General features: G+C 47.5%; 2 protein-coding genes across 7 annotated transcripts in view; one reads left to right on the forward strand and one right to left on the reverse strand.

Moving 5' to 3' along the window:
• The first annotated feature begins 480 nt into the window (after positions 1-480).
• Positions 481-12456, forward strand: CLK3 (CDC like kinase 3). 3 transcript variants are annotated; one of them, XM_026068179.1, is made up of 13 exons: positions 558-648; positions 783-858; positions 3201-3414; positions 5643-5736; positions 6010-6076; positions 7762-7878; positions 8376-8542; positions 9050-9144; positions 9513-9642; positions 10146-10228; positions 10628-10707; positions 11507-11597; positions 12047-12456. In XM_026068179.1, the coding sequence occupies exons 3-13, from the start codon at positions 3211-3213 to the stop codon at positions 12230-12232; spliced, it is 1314 nt and encodes a 437-aa protein (XP_025923964.1). In that variant the 5' UTR covers positions 558-648; positions 783-858; positions 3201-3210; the 3' UTR covers positions 12233-12456. The 3 variants fall into 3 exon arrangements, with proteins under 3 accessions (XP_025923963.1, XP_025923964.1, XP_025923966.1); XM_026068178.1 differs by lacking the exon at positions 783-858 and having other exon boundaries at positions 481-648; XM_026068181.1 differs by lacking the exons at positions 558-648; positions 783-858; positions 5643-5736 and having other exon boundaries at positions 3329-3414.
• A 267-nt stretch (positions 12457-12723) lies between these two features.
• The window catches only part of EDC3 (enhancer of mRNA decapping 3), a 30758-nt gene continuing 25411 nt past the window's right edge, over positions 12724-18070 (reverse strand). For all 4 annotated transcript variants that reach the window (XM_026068174.1, XM_026068176.1, XM_026068177.1 and 1 more), the window contains one exon: positions 12724-17171. In XM_026068174.1, coding sequence (XP_025923959.1) covers positions 16837-17171 — 335 coding nt within the window. In that variant the 3' untranslated portion in view covers positions 12724-16836. The remainder of the gene's footprint in view (positions 17172-18070) is intronic.

An 18070-nucleotide genomic window follows, 5' to 3' on the forward strand; every position in this document is an offset into this window, starting at 1 on the left:
GCGGGAGACGCGAGGCGAGCGCGTTGCGCCCGGCGCTGGGGCGGCCTCCGAGAGCGCCGTTCCCCTCTGCGCGGCGGTAGTAACACGGCGAAGGGTCCAGGCGCAGCTGGCCTGAGCTCTCTGCTTCCACCTCGCTTTTAGTCGCTGAGGTGTCGCTTCCCGATGTTAATTGCTCAGACTTTTGCTCTTTCACAAGAATGCTTCTACCAAAGTTGCTTTAGGTCTGGTACTTGGTCCCTTCCAGCCCCAACCGTTGTGCAAGTCTGTTGTGAAGGTCTCCTAATTGCGGAGACCTAATGAGGTCTCCTCATCCCAATTTCTGTGGGAATTTTTGCTGTGGCTTTCACAGCTCTTTCCTGCACCCTTTAGGGCGGTCTCTGTCTTCATCCTTCTTGTTTGGTGGGATAAGAAGCTTTGTGATTCTTCCAGGAAGTGATTAGAGCACGAACCAGTGAGTGTTTGGAGCAGGTGCTAAGCTGGAAATTTCTGATGTCCTTAGATGCATCACTTTAAGAGATACCGGTCCCCTGAGCAGGAGACCTACTTGGGTCACAAATGGAAGAGGAAGAGGTCTCGTAGCAGAGACTACGATGGAAGGTTGCGATACCCACCCCGGAGGGATCTTCCGAGGAGATCACGGTCTAGAAGGTAAGAGCTGGTTTCATCGAAGGTTGACACTTCTGCTAGGCACCTGCTCTGGCATTGGCACATGGCTACAGCTGTGGTGCAGGCGAGATTATGCTCTTGATATATAGTCATCTTTGATCCTGATCATGTTTCAGAGCTGGCATTGAGTGGTGACAGGTTTCATTTCCTGATTGTGGATGAGCTTTAAAACTGTAAATCCCAGAGATGGAGGTAAATGGCTTATTTGTTTGCCTTCTCTTATGCATTTCTGCCTCTCTATCTAGCCAAAAGTTCTTCCCAAAATAATGGCATGTCTTTAATATTAATGAGAGAGAACAGTCTGCCCTGGAATCATGTTTCCCAGCTCTAATGCTACAGAGGCATTAAAGTCTTTCTCTCTTGACAACCCGTTTTCTTCTGAAATTACAACTCAAAGTAAAAATTCTTTTACCTCACCTATACTGCCAGAAAGGAATTATAAATATCTGCTCTTATACCATAATGCTAACTGATCTTTCCTGTTCTGGCCCTGGATTTTAATTTTGATCCTTTTGTTCAGTGTTGCCACGGGAACAAACAAATTAGCACACAGGTGCTGAAAGCACAATGGATGACTATGATCTGATAAAAGGATCCGTGGTGAGGGTTCTGGAATAGAGGCAGGAGTGTTGATAGGGAGCTGCGGGCTGATACTTCACGATGGGGAACTGAAATAGGTTGGTTGTCCTCGCTGCTCGGTGGTGCTGGAGCGTGTCCGGGTGCTGTTGCACTGGCTCAGCTAGCGACTGAGACTTTAACAGGACAGGTGCAGCTAAAAGGGAACTGAGTTCATCTTTTAAATTCCTTAAATGCTCTATTGTTTAACTTCTGTCCTGGATGTGGTTTTTGTTTACTTGGAAGACGTGCGTTGTGAAATACAACTGATGCACACAATGGACTTTTCCATTTTCATCTAATGGATTATTAGGAACAGATTTGGATGAAAAACCATCTTTTGCTGGGTGAAAACCTTTTTGCCCCTCGAGGCTCAGACTGTGAGCCTCTTACAGGTTTGTTGGTCTCCTCAGTATTTGAGCCCTTCAGATTCTCCACTGTTGTTTCTGAATCCTCTGTGTCTGGAAAGTTCACGCTGAAATTTCACAAAGGTATGTTTCGAGTGGAGTACTGGTGTTGGAATAAAGCTCTATTTTGGTTTTGTTTGTTTGTTTTGGATAGTTTAGTGGTGACCTAAAGCTGCTGCTGTTTTGGCAGACTGTGTGAAGCTATTTGTTCTTGATCCAAGACGAAATGAACCACCTGCTTACTGCACACACATCTGTGTATTGTTAAGCTGTCAGCAAGAGAGCTGACTGTTGCCAAGGTAGAGGGGGGAAAACAACAAAAGCTCCTATTTCCAGAGTGGAGCAGTTGCCACAAGGTGTTGGTCAGAGATGCAGTTGCTCTTTGCTCTCAGCTAGGTGCATAAGACAGCATCAAGCTGGACAGTCATGTGCTCAAAATACTGCTGTTGATCACACTTTGTGTTTATTTTCTCTCATGGAAAGCCAATATGCTGTTCTTTCTCTAAGTTACAACATCTCCTGCTTAAACCCTGGCTTCTCATTCAATGACATGTGAAACAAGACTTGCAGGGAAGGTAGTATTTTATTAGATCAAGAATAACTGTTGGGGTGGGGAAGAGGGTCATGCTTTTGGAGGTACAGGCAAACCATAGTTAAGTGATACCATATTTATTGTACTGTTTAAGAATGTAACTTTAACAGTTCTGCCAGGAAAGCCCATGGGATTGAACTAGGACCTGCAGAGCAAAAAGCAGGAGTTACGGAATTGCGGTTCTAGCTTGAGGCACTTCCAACTCCCAGATGCTCTCTAACTGAGCACAGAGGAGCTGTTCATGTTCTTCAGTCAATTTGCACACACACTACCTAAAACAGCTTATAACTACTGACAAAGAGAACCTTTGTCTTGTGACCCTTCATAACGCACGGTTTACCTTAATGTATTTGCAACCCTTGGTTGTCACTGGAGGCAGAGGTTTGGCTAAACTGCAGAGCCCAAACTTTCTGTGTGGCTTTCACTACTGATCTGTTGAGTTGTTGTGCATGCGTACACTGAAGACTTAGTGTTTAGGGGACTCTGATCCCCACCGGGGGGACGACTAGTGCGTTCCTGCTGCGTTCAACTCTCATTTGTGTAAAAACTAATGAGACCCCTTCCTGGGGGAAGAGAAGTGATGTTAGAAAAATACTTGCATATGGTGGTGGAGGTGGCTCAGATAAGGCAGGCGGCTCAAATCTAGCTCTGAGTATGTGAGTGGTTTTCCCCCTGGCTTCTTGAAATGTGGCAATGCCACACTGTTTTCTTTAGCTAACCTTCTCCTCCTTCTCACCTGAGAAACTTGCCTGAAAAGCGGTCAGCATTTGAGCTGTAGCAGGGTGGTTGTTTGAAGGTAGGATGTTGCTGTTGTTTCCCTGCCACCAGGTAGTGGGAAGAAGAGCTCTTCCTGTCGGCAGGACTCTGGTTTGGTTTTCCCGCTCTTCTGGTTTTTAAAGGGGTTTCTGTTTGTAATGCAGCCATGACAGGATGCCTTACCCCAGGAGATACAGAGACAGGCGGGACAGCGACACCTACAGATTTGAAGACCGAAGCCCGTCTTTTGGAGACGACTATTATTCGACCCGCGCACGGAACTGGAGGCGATCCAGAGGCAGAGAGCAGCACCGCGCAAAGAAGCATCAACATCACTGCCGGAAACGCAGGACCAGGTCTTGTAGCAGTGCCTCCTCGGTGAGTAGCATCCAGAACAAGTTCAGGATTGTTCAGGTTTTTAACTGTTCTTTTACCTCCTTTCAGCTCTGAACACTCTGGGTGAGTACCTCTAATCCCATTTTTGTGTTTGTTTTGATTATGTGGAATGTATAGTCCCAAATCTGTGTCTTGTTAAGCTGGAAGCATTTGTAGCTATTGGGTTTTACTAGTCCAGCCCCTGTAGCTCTATATGTGAGGAAACTAAGCTTGTGTTCTTACGGCCAGGGGAGGGGATTGGTGAAAGCTTCAGCTGGCGCGAACGCGTGATGTGTTGACAAGGCTGAGCCTTGGATGCAGGCCAGGCTGGCTGCTGTATCGGTCATTTTAAGGTTTACACATGACAAGGGTTTCACTTCTGCATATCGATGCTGCTTTGGGGGGTTTTGGTACGCAGTGACGGTACAAAGCACTCCTGTGAAGGCATGTTGATTTACTTGTGCCGGGATCCTGTACCATATGGGATCCATCAGCTGTATCAAGGCTTACTCTTCTGAGTCATTAGCCATGTGGTTATTAACTCCTGTCCCACAGTACTTAGAGGCTTTCACCTTTTGAGAACATGCACATGTCCTCTTTGCCTGTTTTCACATGAGTGTCCTCGGACTTGAGCTTCTTTGAAAACTTCAGTGTTTTCCACTCTAATTATAATGCAACGTGTTATCCCTTGCCTTAGATATTTGAAGGATTAACAGGAAATATTTGGCACTGGGTGGGGAGACTTGTCCCAAGACCTGGAATGCCCTGGAAGTGTTGTGAGGTATCAGACCAAATGTCAGTGCTTCTCTCGCTCCAGTAAGGAACGCTTCTGTCGTTCACAAGTTCATTGTTTTTAGATATTATTACAACCAAGTGACCAAGTCCTGATCCCTGCAGTTATACTGGATAGCTGCATGGCTTGGAACTTCTGATGGTCTGTTGCTTTCCTCGTTTTATTTCTTTCCGGTTGACTTTTTAAGTTGAGTCTTAGAAAAAGGCAAAGTTATGATTAAAACATTTCCAAGACTGTTTGCGTGTGTGTGTGTGGTGGTACAGTGTGCAGGTTTTGGCTGGTGTGATCTAAATCCTTTGAAGTCTCACAGCTGTCTCAACTGTTCTTTCTACCTTCTTCTCCGTTTCAGCTCACTTTTTAGGGTTTGTTTGTAGGTCGTAATTTTGGACTGGTAGGGGGGTGCGGGGTGCAGTAGAGAAGATGGATGGAAGCTCAGGCATGGAAGTGTAGAGCATTGTTAGCATTTCTTTGGCTTCAGAGACTGTAACTTTTTTCTTTTTTTTTTTTTAAGGCTAAATAGAAAAGTTCAGGTATTGGGACAGTTTGCTTTGTGGTCCCTGGATCCTTCTGGCAATGTTCGGCTGGTTTTCCAGTAGAAGCTAGTAGTAGCAGGGGTGATTGTGACCTCTTACCTTCAGTGGACACTGGATGTTATGAGTGAAACACTCTCTGTCCTGTTCCTAAAGTTCTTCCAGGCTTAAATTTGCATCCTAAGACGGACGTGCAATACTAGGTCTGTTTGCATTCAGTCAGGCTTGTAGAGGTAGGATCAGTTTTGTTGTTGGTTCTGTGAAGAAGGGAAGGGCTGATTCGTAGCAGGGGCAGGATACGTCTCTGCGTAGCTGGTGGTCTATTAATTGAGGTACAAGAGAGCAGACTACACAGTGGGAGAACTGCTACTCTGGCTTCTACTGGACAGCTTGTCCAAACTGACAACTTGTATACCCATCGTCATGTTTGCCAGCGGAGAAAATGACGTTCTTCTGGCAAAGCCCTTGTTCTTCTTCCACCTCGTTCCTCTGGTAGCATCCTCTGGTGCTACAGAGGAAGCTGCTCCTCTGTGGCAAATCTCGTGGGGAATGGTGGTGCCAAACCACTGACTGGAGCTACCCAGCTGCTGCTTCCCTTCAGAGAAGAGGGGGGCATTTTCCTGCTTAGAGGCTGCTGCATCAGACACTGCAGCTAATGAGAGAGTTTTCTTTACATACCTGTAGCTGTTGATTACTTTTCTGTTTTGAAGTTAGTTTGTGTCTTGACGTGTCCCTTGCAATATCCCTATCGTTATATATGCTGTGTGCCTTATGAAATGCTGGGATCTGGAAAATCCAACCACCGACGCACCGTCGTCTCCACCTTTGAATGACAACACAATCTGCCATTCGGAACTGCCCGCTGTGTGCGCTTGGTCGTATGCCGTTTCGGGGGGCGGTGTGTACAGAGAAGCCAACAGAGCAGTAAGCGCAGCAGAAGCGTGGAAGATGACAAAGAAGGCCACCTGGTGTGCAGGATCGGCGATTGGCTCCAAGAGCGATGTACAGCCACCTTTCGTAAAACTTTACCTCTCTACTTTCTATCCCCATGTTAGACAAGATCTCTCTTTTTTTGTACTGGAGGGGTCTCTAGTGTTTATTGCTTATAAATGGACTGATCAATAATTGCCTGAGGCAGACAATAGACACTTGAGTTTTAAAGAGTGTAGCAGTGAGAGACAATTTTTGTTTTGACATTTTATTGCTGTGAAATTGCAGGACCTCAGCTCTCGCCAAGCCTCGGAAGTTCACATCCGCTCTTGTTTTCTCTCCTAGATGAAATTGTCGGCAGCCTTGGCGAAGGCACTTTTGGCAAGGTTGTGGAGTGTGTGGACCATGCCAGGTGGGCAACTTTCACTTCCAGATGACTTTCCTGTCCTTTGTGGAACAAGCTCAGACACTCGCAAGTGTGGCAGGATTAATGTTGCCAGTTTTGTGTGGGCCTGGGACTCTGCTGGACTGAAGTGTTGTCACCTCCCCCTTGTCACCATGGTAGAAGTTATTTCTCTTAGCAAGCAGAAAGGGGCCTTGTTCATACCTCAGCCATCCAAGCTTGCAACCTGATGTGTTAAGCCAAGCAGGGGAGTTCAGCAGCTGAGGGCTTAGACACAGACTCTGTTCTGCTGCCCTACTGTAAAAGCAGTGAATTTTGGCAGAGGGATGGGACAGTCAACTGGGGAAAGTGAACACTTAATCTGCCAGAGTACTGTTTTTCTTTTCTCCTCTCCTGCAATTACACTTCATCCTTGTCTCTTCCTGACCTTCCGTCTGGCTCTGAGCCGTGGGATAAGCGTAGTGCAGGAGCTACTGGGATCCTCCTGCCTCTTCAGAAATCTCTCTGGCACAGTTGGAGAGGAGGTGTCTGCCGGAGTCACGGTGACCTTATCAACTGCTGTGTCAGGACACGGTGTATTTGCAGGGCTTTCTGCAGCTTTCTTAGGAATGTTACTGAGCAATAATAGACTTTCACTTTGAATTTCAATTTGAGTATTTAACTACTGGACAAGGTTGGGGTGAGGGCAGAACATCCAGTCCTCCCATTTGTTATCCAGTGACCTGGCTTTTTTTTTTCCCCCCCACACACACTATCATATGCTCATCCCAAGCTTGCTGAAGGTTACCTCCTCCCTCTGCCCGTTAGTATTTCTTATTTAGCGATTGCCATGTGCTTGCTCAGAGGTCTCTCTGAAAGGCATGTGCAGTGTGGCATGGCTTACCTAAAGGAAGTCAGCGGGAACATGGTCTGTTGTGTACTCTGGGGAAACTCCATACAGCCCTAAAGGCTACTGCAATGTCCTCTTTGCTGTCTGGGCACTTCCACTGCTGTTTGACTGTTCCCCTTCATCCCAGTGAGTTTCTGTCTTGGCCTTTACTAAGGTAGAAATAAAGTTTTGGTGGCAATTTGTGTAGCTCTGTGACTCGTTGCAGGATAAATAAACTACTTCTCATTTTCTTGGGTTTCCACATTGGTTCATGTATACTCAAATCACAGATGTGTTCTGGTTAACTTGAAACATTGGTAATGGTTGGGACTCCCAGCTGTGGACCATCTCATAGCAAAGCTGGACTTTGGCAAAGGGGAAGCTCTTGTCCCTACCAAAGACTGCATGAGTGAAGTTCCTTCTCTGTGCATATTCCCTCCTGAGCACCTAACTCCCATCAAGCAGGCAGCTGCTTCAGATCTGGGCCAAAGCTGTCTTGAAACAAATGGGAGAAGGAAGCTCTTGAAGGCAGGTGGGGAAAGCTAAGGGTGTGTCAGATCCACCTCTTGTGTGTGGATCTCCCCTCAAGCCCAGGGGGGTGGTTCTCTGTTCCAGAATAAACTGAGGGACATTCCTGGACAATGGCGTAAATCCTTGGCAAATCTCGAGAGGAGAGTTGGGACCCAGAACTGGCTAAACCTCTTCCCCTCCCAGTTACTCTAGTCATGTTTTTCAGGATCTGCATTCTCAGTGGATTGAGGATGTGTCTGTGGAGGTGATCTTGTTTTTTTTCTTTGACTTCATCCCTCTGTCTCATTCCTTACAGAGGCAAATCTCAGGTGGCACTGAAAATCATAAAAAATGTTGGAAAGTACCGAGAAGCAGCCAGGCTGGAAATCAATGTCCTGAAGAAAATCAAAGAGAAGGACAAGGAGAACAAATTGTAAGTTCCTACAGAGGCTTCAAGGTAGTCAGTACTCCTTCTAGAGACAAGCCATCTGTGTAGACAGTGTGTAGAGTAGTGCTGGGCTTAGGACTGGAATACCCACTGCTTGCCTCCTGTGTAAAAAAAGAACTGTCTTCTGCCTTTTGGAAGAAGAAAGCCTTTCTCTACTTACATATGCAAATGCTCCTACTGAGTATTTGCATATGTAACTGTAGCAACTGTCGTGCCAGTTCATAGTAAGGATAAGTTAACCCAGTTTCTCTTCTGAGAAGAGCTTGCTGCCTTGTCCCACTTGAGTTGGAGATCTTTATATAAAAAGGTGTTTGAGCAAGGGGAGGTCTCTCCTGTGGAACAAGAAGTGTTGCTGTGCTTCTGAATCTGCTGGCTCAGAGCATTTGCTTACCAGCCGCTTCTGAAGTAGGCAAAGGCTGGGAAAACCGCTGTTCTGGCAGGTCCCTGAATGATGATTAATCCTCACATCCTTCTCTCTGCAGCTTGTGTGTCCTGATGTCAGACTGGTTCAACTTCCATGGCCACATGTGCATTGCCTTCGAGCTTCTAGGCAAGAACACTTTTGAGTTCCTGAAGGAGAATAACTTCCAGCCATACCCTCTCCCTCAGATTCGGCACATGGCCTACCAGCTCTGCCATGCCTTGAGATGTAAGTTACCCCGGCTGGGGCCGGCCTTTGGGCTTGCCAGCAGCTGTTTGTCCTTCAATACTTGCTTGTTCTACCCAGGCATTAATAGTAGCTGAATATTCTAGGTATTTTTTTCCCCTTGTGTGAAGCTTATAAAAAGATGTGAGATGTTGATGTCTGTGGAGGATGGAGCAGGGAAGGGATCTGGAGCAGCAGTCTTTAGGCATGCTTCCTTTTCCTTCTGAAAGGAACGGAAGGGAGACTTGTAAGCTGTCCTTTATAAAAGGTGCCTTGTCCGTGTCAGAAATACCTAGCTAGGCTAGGATGTGCTCCCCAGAATGGTTTGGGAAGAGCTGAGAAGGAGCTGGTTTGTCAGGGTGTCCAGTGCGTGGCTGCTCTAGTCCAGAGCTGGAGCTTCTCTGGGGGCTGAGGGTGCTTTGCTTGGCTCGCTGGGCAGAGCTGTATAGATGGTTTGGTGTGTGTTCTTCTTATAAATCTCTCTTTCTTTTCTCTTTCCTGCTTGTGCAGTTTTACATGACAACCAGCTGACTCACACTGACCTCAAGCCGGAAAACATCTTGTTTGTCAACTCAGATTTTGACACTTTGTACAATGAGAAGAAGGTGGGTTATGTCTGAAAAAGGGGTGAATAGAACAGGAATAGCTTGCCTCTGGCAGAAATTGGATCTTCCTTGTTCTGTACGTGCCCTAAGGGGCCTCAGAGATCTGTTTAGTTAGAACAAACTGGAAGTTGGGTCTTTTCCTTCTCCCACATCTTCCAGTAGGTTCTGCTTCGGTGGTTCTAGTCCGTAAAGTGGAGCACTCAGCTGCTTTCCTTAATGCTGATCAGAGATGTAAAGAGCTCAAAGCTTCACAGTTCTAGTCCTTCTGATTACTAATGCAGACATGGCGGTTCTGGGACTCCTCTCAAAGCCTACCTTAATCCTGAACCAGCTATTGGAAGCACTGAGCACTGCTTGTTTCTTTGCAGAGCTGTGAGGAGAAATCTGTTAGGAACACGAGCATCCGTGTGGCGGACTTTGGAAGTGCCACTTTTGATCACGAACACCACACCACTATTGTTGCTACCCGGCACTACCGTCCACCAGAAGTCATCCTCGGTGAGTAGTGCTGGGATTTTGGGAGTCTTAGCCAGGTGAAGGAGAACAGTTGTCCCAGGGATGCTGTAGGATGATGCCGTCTATAGGAAAATGAGCTGAAAGAGCTCAGTTCTGAACATGGCTTGTTCCATGTGAAGGAAAGTAAGCTTGTGATGTCACCTCTGTGGGAGACAAGATGCTCCACCGCCTCAGTGGTCCCAAGGCCCTGACTGCATGAAAATTACCCATGGATACTGTATGCCCTTCACTGGGAGTACAGAGGGCTAAGAAATGCCAGTAAGACTTGTGAGGTGCTCAGATTGGCTCCAAGGGAGCATGGGGTCAGCACAAGCTGAAATGGAAGTGCCTGTCTCTTGTGAGACCACTTGCCAGCGCAGAGCCCTGCAGAATGCACAGATAACTTTAGGTCTGTCTTCATCCAGTGCTTGCAGTCCTAAAAATAAAATAGGAGAAATCTGGTGGGATTTGCTGGGAGCTCAAAGCTAGCTTTATTCTCTTTGCAGAGCTGGGCTGGGCACAGCCGTGTGATGTCTGGAGTACCGGCTGCATTTTGTTTGAGTATTACCGTGGCTTCACGCTCTTTCAGGTATGACTCTTGCAAAAAGCTTTGTACCCTTTGACCAAACTAAGAAGCCTTAATATCTAAAAAGGCTAGTGCTTAGATGGAGGGAAGGGAAATGCAGACCAGGCACTGAAAATCAGAAACTGACTTTCTACGTGCTAGAATAAGCACCGGAAAGCCTGTAGGTTGAGGACTCATGACTTACTGAAAGGACAAGGTTCAGATCGCTTTGGTTTCTTCACTGTACCTGTGAAGAATAGAAAATGAGAGAGAGAAAATGAAGTTTGAAGGGACCTGCATCATTCCTGACTGAAGCTTGTCTCATCTCACCCTGTACTTGTACAGGTTACAGACCTTTTGTTGTCAGATCTCCAAGTTCTTAAGTAAAGTAAAGTAATGCACCATTGCTCTCTTCTTTTGCAGACCCATGAGAATCGTGAACATCTTGTCATGATGGAAAAAATCCTTGGGCCAATTCCGTCTCACATGATTCATAAAACCCGGTAAGAATCTGTTCCTGAACTCTGACAGTCCAGTCAACTGCTTGTAGTGGTGAATTAGTCAGAATATCAATCCTCTGTCCACATACCAGGTCTCCGCTATGTGGTTATAACCCTGGGGAGACTTCATGGAGTCTAGAAAAGAGTTTCAGAGGGTGTGTGGTGGCGTGTTTGTGTGTGTGTTGGGGGGGGGGGGARGGGGTTGTTTTTTTGTGAGCTTGATCACAAGCTTTAGGGGAAATGATTGAGCAGCTTATCTATTGCAGAGATTATAGGGTTAAGCCTTACAGGCTTAACACTATAAAGGGAGCTGTGGTGCTGTATGTGTGTTGAGATGGGCAGCTATTGCTAAGAAGCCATCACCTCAAGCAATTCTTAATCCTTCTCAAGCCAAACGGGACTTTTTTTTAGTGTAGTAGCTGCCTGTAGTTTGCATTGTGAGGGAACTGGGTGAGCTGTATTCCTGTCCTGCTCGTGGCCTCTTTGGATCATGGAAACAGTTCCCTGCTCTGTGGCTCTTCCTCTGCAACTCTGAGAAACAGCAGCTTTCCTTCTTTCACCCCTCTAAAGCATATGGATGAAATGTTTTATTCTTCAGGTACAAGGGAGTCTGGCTTGGCTTTCTGTTTCTCTTCTTGAGTAACCATTTTGCTCGTCTCCTGAGATGGAGAGGTACAGAATCTGGGGAGGCATCATCATTGAATCTTACAGGCTGCTGCTTTCCCTCTGCCTGTGTGGATAAGATCTTCTGCATATGATGTCCCCCAAAATAGCCTTACTGACCACTTTCCCTTGCTCATAGGAAACAAAAATACTTCCACAACGGGAACCTGGTATGGGATGAGAACACGTCAGATGGGAGATATGTCCAAGAGAACTGCAAGCCCCTGCGGGTAGGTAGTGCTCAGCTGCTGGTGGAGGTTAGCTCTGGAGCAGGTGACAGCTGTGCTGCCCTTTCAGGCTGGCCCTTGCCAGAGCCAGGTGTGGATTTCCAGGGGCCTGGGATGCTGTTAAAGGGGTGTGGGTGGGTGTGTACATGTGTGCGCTCCTGGGGGTGGAACTGCTGTGCAGTTCCCCTCCCTGGTCAGTGTTGCGATGTCTAGCTGTTAGTTTGCCATGCTGCAGCAGAATGCAGTGTCTTCGTTTTGGCATCTCCTACAGCATCAAATCACCTCAATTTCAGAGTTCAGGCAGTGGTGGACTGAAGAGTGTGGGACTAGTGGATTCTCTTGGCAGCATAATTGCAGCCACAGGCCTCTCCATGCTTTAGGAGGTAGAAGCAGATCGAGGCCTTGTTACTGGAGTGTTACATCTCTCTCTCTCCTGCCCTGTTCTGTTTCAGACATACATGCTGCATGACTCGCTGGAACATGCACAGCTCTTTGACTTGATGAGAAGGATGCTAGAATTTGACCCTTCCCAGAGGATCACGTTCTCTGAAGCCCTCCTGCATCCCTTTTTTGTTGGCCTATCTGCAGAGGAAAGGATGCTGTGCGGTCGAAGCGCAAGCCGGGACCTGAGCAGATGACAGTTGGGGTGGGTGATTGCCTGCTGGATTTGTATATACCAGATTGGTCTAGCCTCTGCAGTTCAGCTCTGGTCACCCTCTTCTCTCACAGAGTTCAGAGGTACTGGTGCACACTGTGACATGGACCCTGGATAGGGGAGGGGAAGAAAAGCTACATTGGAAAGCACAGATTTGTCTATTTATATGTTGTAAAGTTAAAATAAAGTGTTTCTTATTGTTTGATACTTCCCTTGTAGGCATGCATAGGGTGTTGTGCTCCCAGCTTTCTTCTCTTTTCTGCAAAGAAAGAAAGATGGAGGTGTAGAAAAATAATCAGGAATCTAAGTTGCAGGCATCTTTGTTTCAGTGGAGGGCAAAAAGTGAGGATGAGTGGGCTAAACTCTCCCTGGTCTCTGTCCCTGTGTAGAGCAGGGGGAAGGCTTGTTCCAGATGTGTTATCAGGCTCTAGAATAGTAGCAGACAAATGAATAGTTGCACATGAATAGCACACATGAATAGTTGCACTTTATTTCAGGGCATCCCCCAGTAGCGGCAGGAATTAGTCTTTACAAACATTAGGTCACAAATGGAATATCAAGCAGTTACATAGTGCAGTGATCTTCACATGTTAGTGACCAGAGCAGCACTCATGGGCAGTTCCTATGATGGTGGTTAAGGTTGTGGTAGAAACTATCTATATCTCAAACATGGATAAAAAAAGTGTTGCATTCTTTAAATTAACTCTGGCAATAGGGGGGAAAGGGGGAGAAGACAGGCCAGACCCCTCTCTTGGTCTTGCAGAGCGCTCCCACCTGTATGAGATGCATTTTCCTGGGGGTCAGGCCTGTGTTTCCTTCCTCAAGTAAGCTTTTGTCTCAGAGGAAAAGTACAGTCAAGTGCCCACATCTACTCTCATCCTAGGAAAGTGAGCACAATGTGAAGCTTAGCTGTGCAGCCACAACCCAAAGCTCCCTGCTGCACAGGTAAGTATTAGGAAACACTTCCCTTACAAGAGAAGCTTACACACACACCCCTGCTGTGTAAAACTGCCCACTGTATTTTTGCTTAAACTTCTGGAACCATATTGCTGCATGGCTGGCAACACATGGAGTCTTAGTGCTTCCTGGAGCTGTGCAGCAGTGAGTATAGACGTGATCCCAGCTGCCATCCCTGCAAAAGTGTCTTCACCAGTTTCAGTGCCCTTCTGCAGCCACCGCAGCCAGTGGCATAGAAGCTGAAAAGGACCTTGTGATTAAGCCCTGAACACTTTACACTTTAACTTCCTAAGTGTACAATCTACAGTTTAATAGCCAAATCCAGAAAAGCCAAGAAATGCTTGCAGCCTGGTTCAAGGAAAGCAGGAAGTTTAAACAGCAGGTTCTCTTATCAAGTGGCTGGAGCAAGGAAGGTGAAAATAAGGGGACTAGAACTAACATCATTGCTACAAAACGACCAGTGGATGCTCTTCCACCTTGTTTAACCCAGCTGCTGCTCCTCTGCCCAGTTAAGATTAGGTCTAACTGAAACAGTTCAAGAAATAAAAGGCAGACAGAAGAAGCCTTGCATTTGTATTTTAAATTACCAACCCCATTGCTGTCCCTTACCAACAGGGGTTGAGTCAGAACCACAGCTTGTTCAATGTCATTACAGTTCAAGCTGAAACACGGTTCACCTGAGGAATAGGTGCTTGAGACTTTGCTCTGTCCTTCCTATGGAAGAGGAACACCAACTCGAGGGCAGAGCTACACCCAGTCAGCATACTGACACTTCACAAAAGTCAGCGAGAGGCTCAGTGTAAGCACTAAGGCCGTTCAGCATAAGCCAGTGGACATGGTTCAGTAGTCTAACCCTCAGCTGGGTAAGAAGCTCACAGAAACCAAGAGGGGCAGAGCCCTTCATCCTGCGGAGGTAGATATGGCGAGTTCGATGCAGTTTGGCAGGGGAAGTGCTGTAGCTGAGACCTTACACACCTGCACACTGCAGGGATTAGCCCAGTGCTCACAAGTCTCATGTTTGTAGTATGAAGCAGCTGGTTGCCGCGTTCTCAGAAGAAACAGTTCAGTGGTACTAGAGGGTAACATGGGGGTGGATCCTCCCTGATAACTCAGGGTTTTCAGGCAAATTAATTACTCAGTTGCTTCTTTTCAGCCAAGGAGGTCTCTTCCCTCCTCCTTTGATACACTTGGCCTTTGTTCTAAGCAGACGAAGGGTAGAGACAAGCGCGTGAGCTACAGCTCAGAATCATCACCCATAGCACAAATGGCTCAACAGTTTTGTTAAGGAGGACTCCTACCTGCTTATCGCCCTCACACGTACAGTTACAGAACAGCTAAAACAGTAGGTCCAATATTTCCGCACACACCAGCTGCCCCTACAACTTCAGCCTTGAAAGGAATCCAGTTCCCCCAGAGGAAAGGCACCATTTGAAGCTCAAATTCTCCACAGCTGCCCAGAACAGGGTCTACATTACATTTAGGTACCAGCAAAAGCTTTGGGGGCAGGGGAAAAAAAAAAAAAAAAAAAAAAAAAGCAGAACTTCAAGCATTGCCTATGCTAACAGCATCAGGAGCAAGCAGGGAGGGAGTCAAGCACCTGGCTGCTAGAGCAGGGCCCTTGGCCTTGCATCTGCCTCATTTGAGGGGACCCACTCGTGCTCAGAGCCTCCTATGTCACCCCAGGTTCAGCATTTCCCCTGGGTTAGCTACAGCACACACAGCCTAATTCAGCACCTTCAGAGAGCAAGAGCAGATCCAGCACACCCAATTTCCAAAGCCAGCCAACAGTTTCTTAGCTTGTCTCTACTCTAGGCACCGGAGTAGGACTCCCCCTGGGCAGCACAAGGAATGCGGAAAAAGATCCCCAAAACACTTTTAGTAACATATGGGAAGTCAGTGCAGCACAAGGCCGGTTAGCAAAGCAACACGGGGCAGATTCCCTGCCGTATTTCAGACGAGAACCTCCTGCCATACCGCTCCAGGGGGAGGGGAGCAGCCCCCACAGCAACGTCTTCTGATGGCAAAATATGACAGTGATCACTACAAACAGCAATGCCTGGAGCAGAAGGGACCAGATTTCAGTGGGCAAGGGCATGTGAGGACAACACTGCAAGCACCACTGCAGTCCAGCCTTGCCCAGTCTCCTAGCCTGTATTGCAGCCCTGCCTCCTTACGTGGGCACCAGGCCAGCGTGGACCCTCATCCTCGGCCTCCAGGCATGGAGGGATATAAAACTGTGTTCATTCTTCCCCTTTGCATATACATGAAAATGAATCCTAAAACATGAACAGTATCTATCTAATCTGGGCCACCTTTCACTGCCTACACTACAGGTGGGCAGCTGTCCTAGGCTCCCACTTCAAGCTCACTGTGATCCTTGGGTGCCAAGATTAAAGGCGAGAAGATTTTGTTTCTTTTCAGAAGTGCGATAGGTACCCAGCTACCGTTAATATCAATGGGAGCTGAGGGCCTAAGGCCTTCTTCAACCTGGTTCTCAGCACACGGGCACACGCAGACAGAGGCACACATGCTCTCCCTTCACGCAGGCTTTGTGCCTGAAGGGAATGAATGGATCTACTGGGACCTACTTCCCAATGGATCTTGGCACCTGCTTCCCAAGCCACGTCCGAGTGTGGGAGGAATACTGCAGTGCCCTAGTGCTTCCAGTAACTCACCCAAACACCACCCGCACCGTACACCAAGTAACAAAAAGTCAGAGTAACACGACCCTGCTCCAGCGTGCTTTCCCTGATTCATTCAATCACTGTGCCAGGAAGAGGGGGGGAAAAAAACAACAAAAAAAGCCAAACCTCCTCCGGCTGGAAGAGCTCCTTTCCAGGACACACCTTGCTCCCCCACACCAGGGGGTCGTTCATCAAGCACACAAAACAAAACCAAAAACAAGAGCCAGAGGACAAGCCAGCAAGGCCTAACTTAGGACACCGATGTTCCCAGAGCATGTGCTACTTGAGAACTTCTGGCTCTTGACACAAGCTTTCTAAAAAGGGAACTTTCTCCTTGAGGGGATGGAGGGTCCAAGAAGGAGAGTGAGCTACAGTTGCCTTCGTGAACATAAAACAGGGGAGAGGGAATCCAAAAGAACAACAGAACAAAACCAAACCCTCCCTCCCCGTAAGACTGCAACAAAAGGCATTTCTACGCAATCGAGGGGGGCTGCTCCCCCAAGGGCGCCCTCGCTGGGTCTATCTGCCCAGAAGGACTGAAAAACATGTCTCAAGTCTCCAAACCATCTGTCACTTGTACCAGAACCTCCCCCCACACACCCCCTCATTAAACAGCCCCAGGCTGGGTCAGGGCAGCAACAGCTGCCTTCGCCAGGGACAGATACCCTCTTCCTGCACGTTCCTTCATGCATTGGCACAAGAGAATGAAAACAGCTTTGCAGGAACATTCGCTTCCTTCTTTTTTTGTTTCATTTTATGAATTTTTTTTTCCTTTTCTTTTTTTTTTTTTTTTTTAAATACACAATGCTTCTTCTTGAAGGAAACTCTCCAGAACTTCACATCCTTAAGGCGTCACGAGTTTACAAGTCAGGATCCACTGGACAGCTTATTCAACAGAATTCCTCCTTCTCTTCTCTCCCTTCAGAGCCGTATGGCGGGATGGGCTCTAAGTGGAGTGCAGGGGGATGACAAATTTGCAGCCGAAGGGCGAGTGGTAGTTTATTCCCACTTCCTGAAAGACCTTCTGGGGAATGCCAATGTCACAGAGGTACACGCGCCCTGCCCTCTCGCCCAGGGGCAGAGGCAGGCCCAAGGCCAGCGACCACTTGGCATCAATGCCCTGCTCCATTTCATTTATCGGAGGGTCTATGCTGAGGACGGGTGCCCGGTTCTGGTTTGCCCAGTCCACAGTTGCTTTGTACCAAGGCTGATCTCTCAAAAAGGCATTTTCATGACAATCCAGGCAGTTGATCACTAGATCGACAGGGGTATCTGGGAGATCTGAAAGAAACACAGACATTGTGAGCATTCAGCACCAGACTGAAACCGTCAACTAAGGCTCAGTCCCTTCTCTCCTTGCACAGCCAGAGATTTTCCTAGTCCTATTTTTGCCTCCAGCACCCACTGTCTCACTGTGTACAGTCTGGCCTTACATACTACTGTTGCTGTCCTTCTGCAGAAAACGCCGATGCCGGTATGTAACAGCTCTTTAACATGCTGGAGAACATCCACAGAGACTCAGATACTGGGACAAAAATCTCATCAAGCGGTCAGCAATTGGACAGTCCTGTCCTAGATGCCACCTGCTGAGCTGGCTTAGCAGCCTGGCAGCGATGAACAGCAGACAGAAGCAGGGAAGCTCACCCCCCAACAAAAACCAGAAAAGAAAAAAAAGGGACACTTTGCAATCTGTAAGCTGAAAAAAGGCACTTTGTTCCGGAGCATGTTGATCACCCGTGCTACGGAAGGGCAGCTGGTGTGCCGCAGCCCGTCTCGCTGATCTGCTGGTGCTCACCTGCTCTGCACCATGCCTGCTGCATTCCCCTCCGTCGCGTGCATCATGAAATCCTTGGCGCAAGGACGGCTATTTTATAATGGGCAAGTAGCACAGCCAGCACAACACAGCCCCCCCCATCCTGTCACAACAACAAAAATATTGTGCAGCGCCCTAATTCCCAGGTTTGTGTCTCCCAGAAAGTTTAAATGAATTCATTTTTGAAAATAATGCTGGTGAAAGGACAAATACAAGCCAGCTCCCTCACAAAAAGATGGGAGATTCAGTGCATACTGGGGAATTCAAGATATCTGAATTCTGATAGCTACTGAGACTAGCGTAGCAAAGATTGCTTGGTGTGAAACACTAGTTTGATGCTCCTTTACTTCAAGTTGTGATATGCTGG

The sequence above is a fragment of the Apteryx rowi genome, unplaced genomic scaffold (genome assembly GCF_003343035.1).
Source record: "Apteryx rowi isolate R43461 unplaced genomic scaffold, aptRow1 scaffold_27, whole genome shotgun sequence".
Taxonomy (NCBI): domain Eukaryota; kingdom Metazoa; phylum Chordata; class Aves; order Apterygiformes; family Apterygidae; genus Apteryx; species Apteryx rowi.

Bases quoted from the DNA above. Each gene is read 5' to 3' on its own strand.
- CLK3 (XM_026068178.1), top strand. From the start codon at position 500: ATGCATCACTTTAAGAGATACCGGTCCCCTGAGCAGGAGACCTACTTG. The intron at 9,145-9,512 runs GTGGGTTATGTC...GTTTCTTTGCAG, and splicing joins CTTTGTACAATGAGAAGAAG to AGCTGTGAGGAGAAATCTGT. The intron at 9,643-10,145 runs GTGAGTAGTGCT...TTCTCTTTGCAG, and splicing joins TCCACCAGAAGTCATCCTCG to AGCTGGGCTGGGCACAGCCG.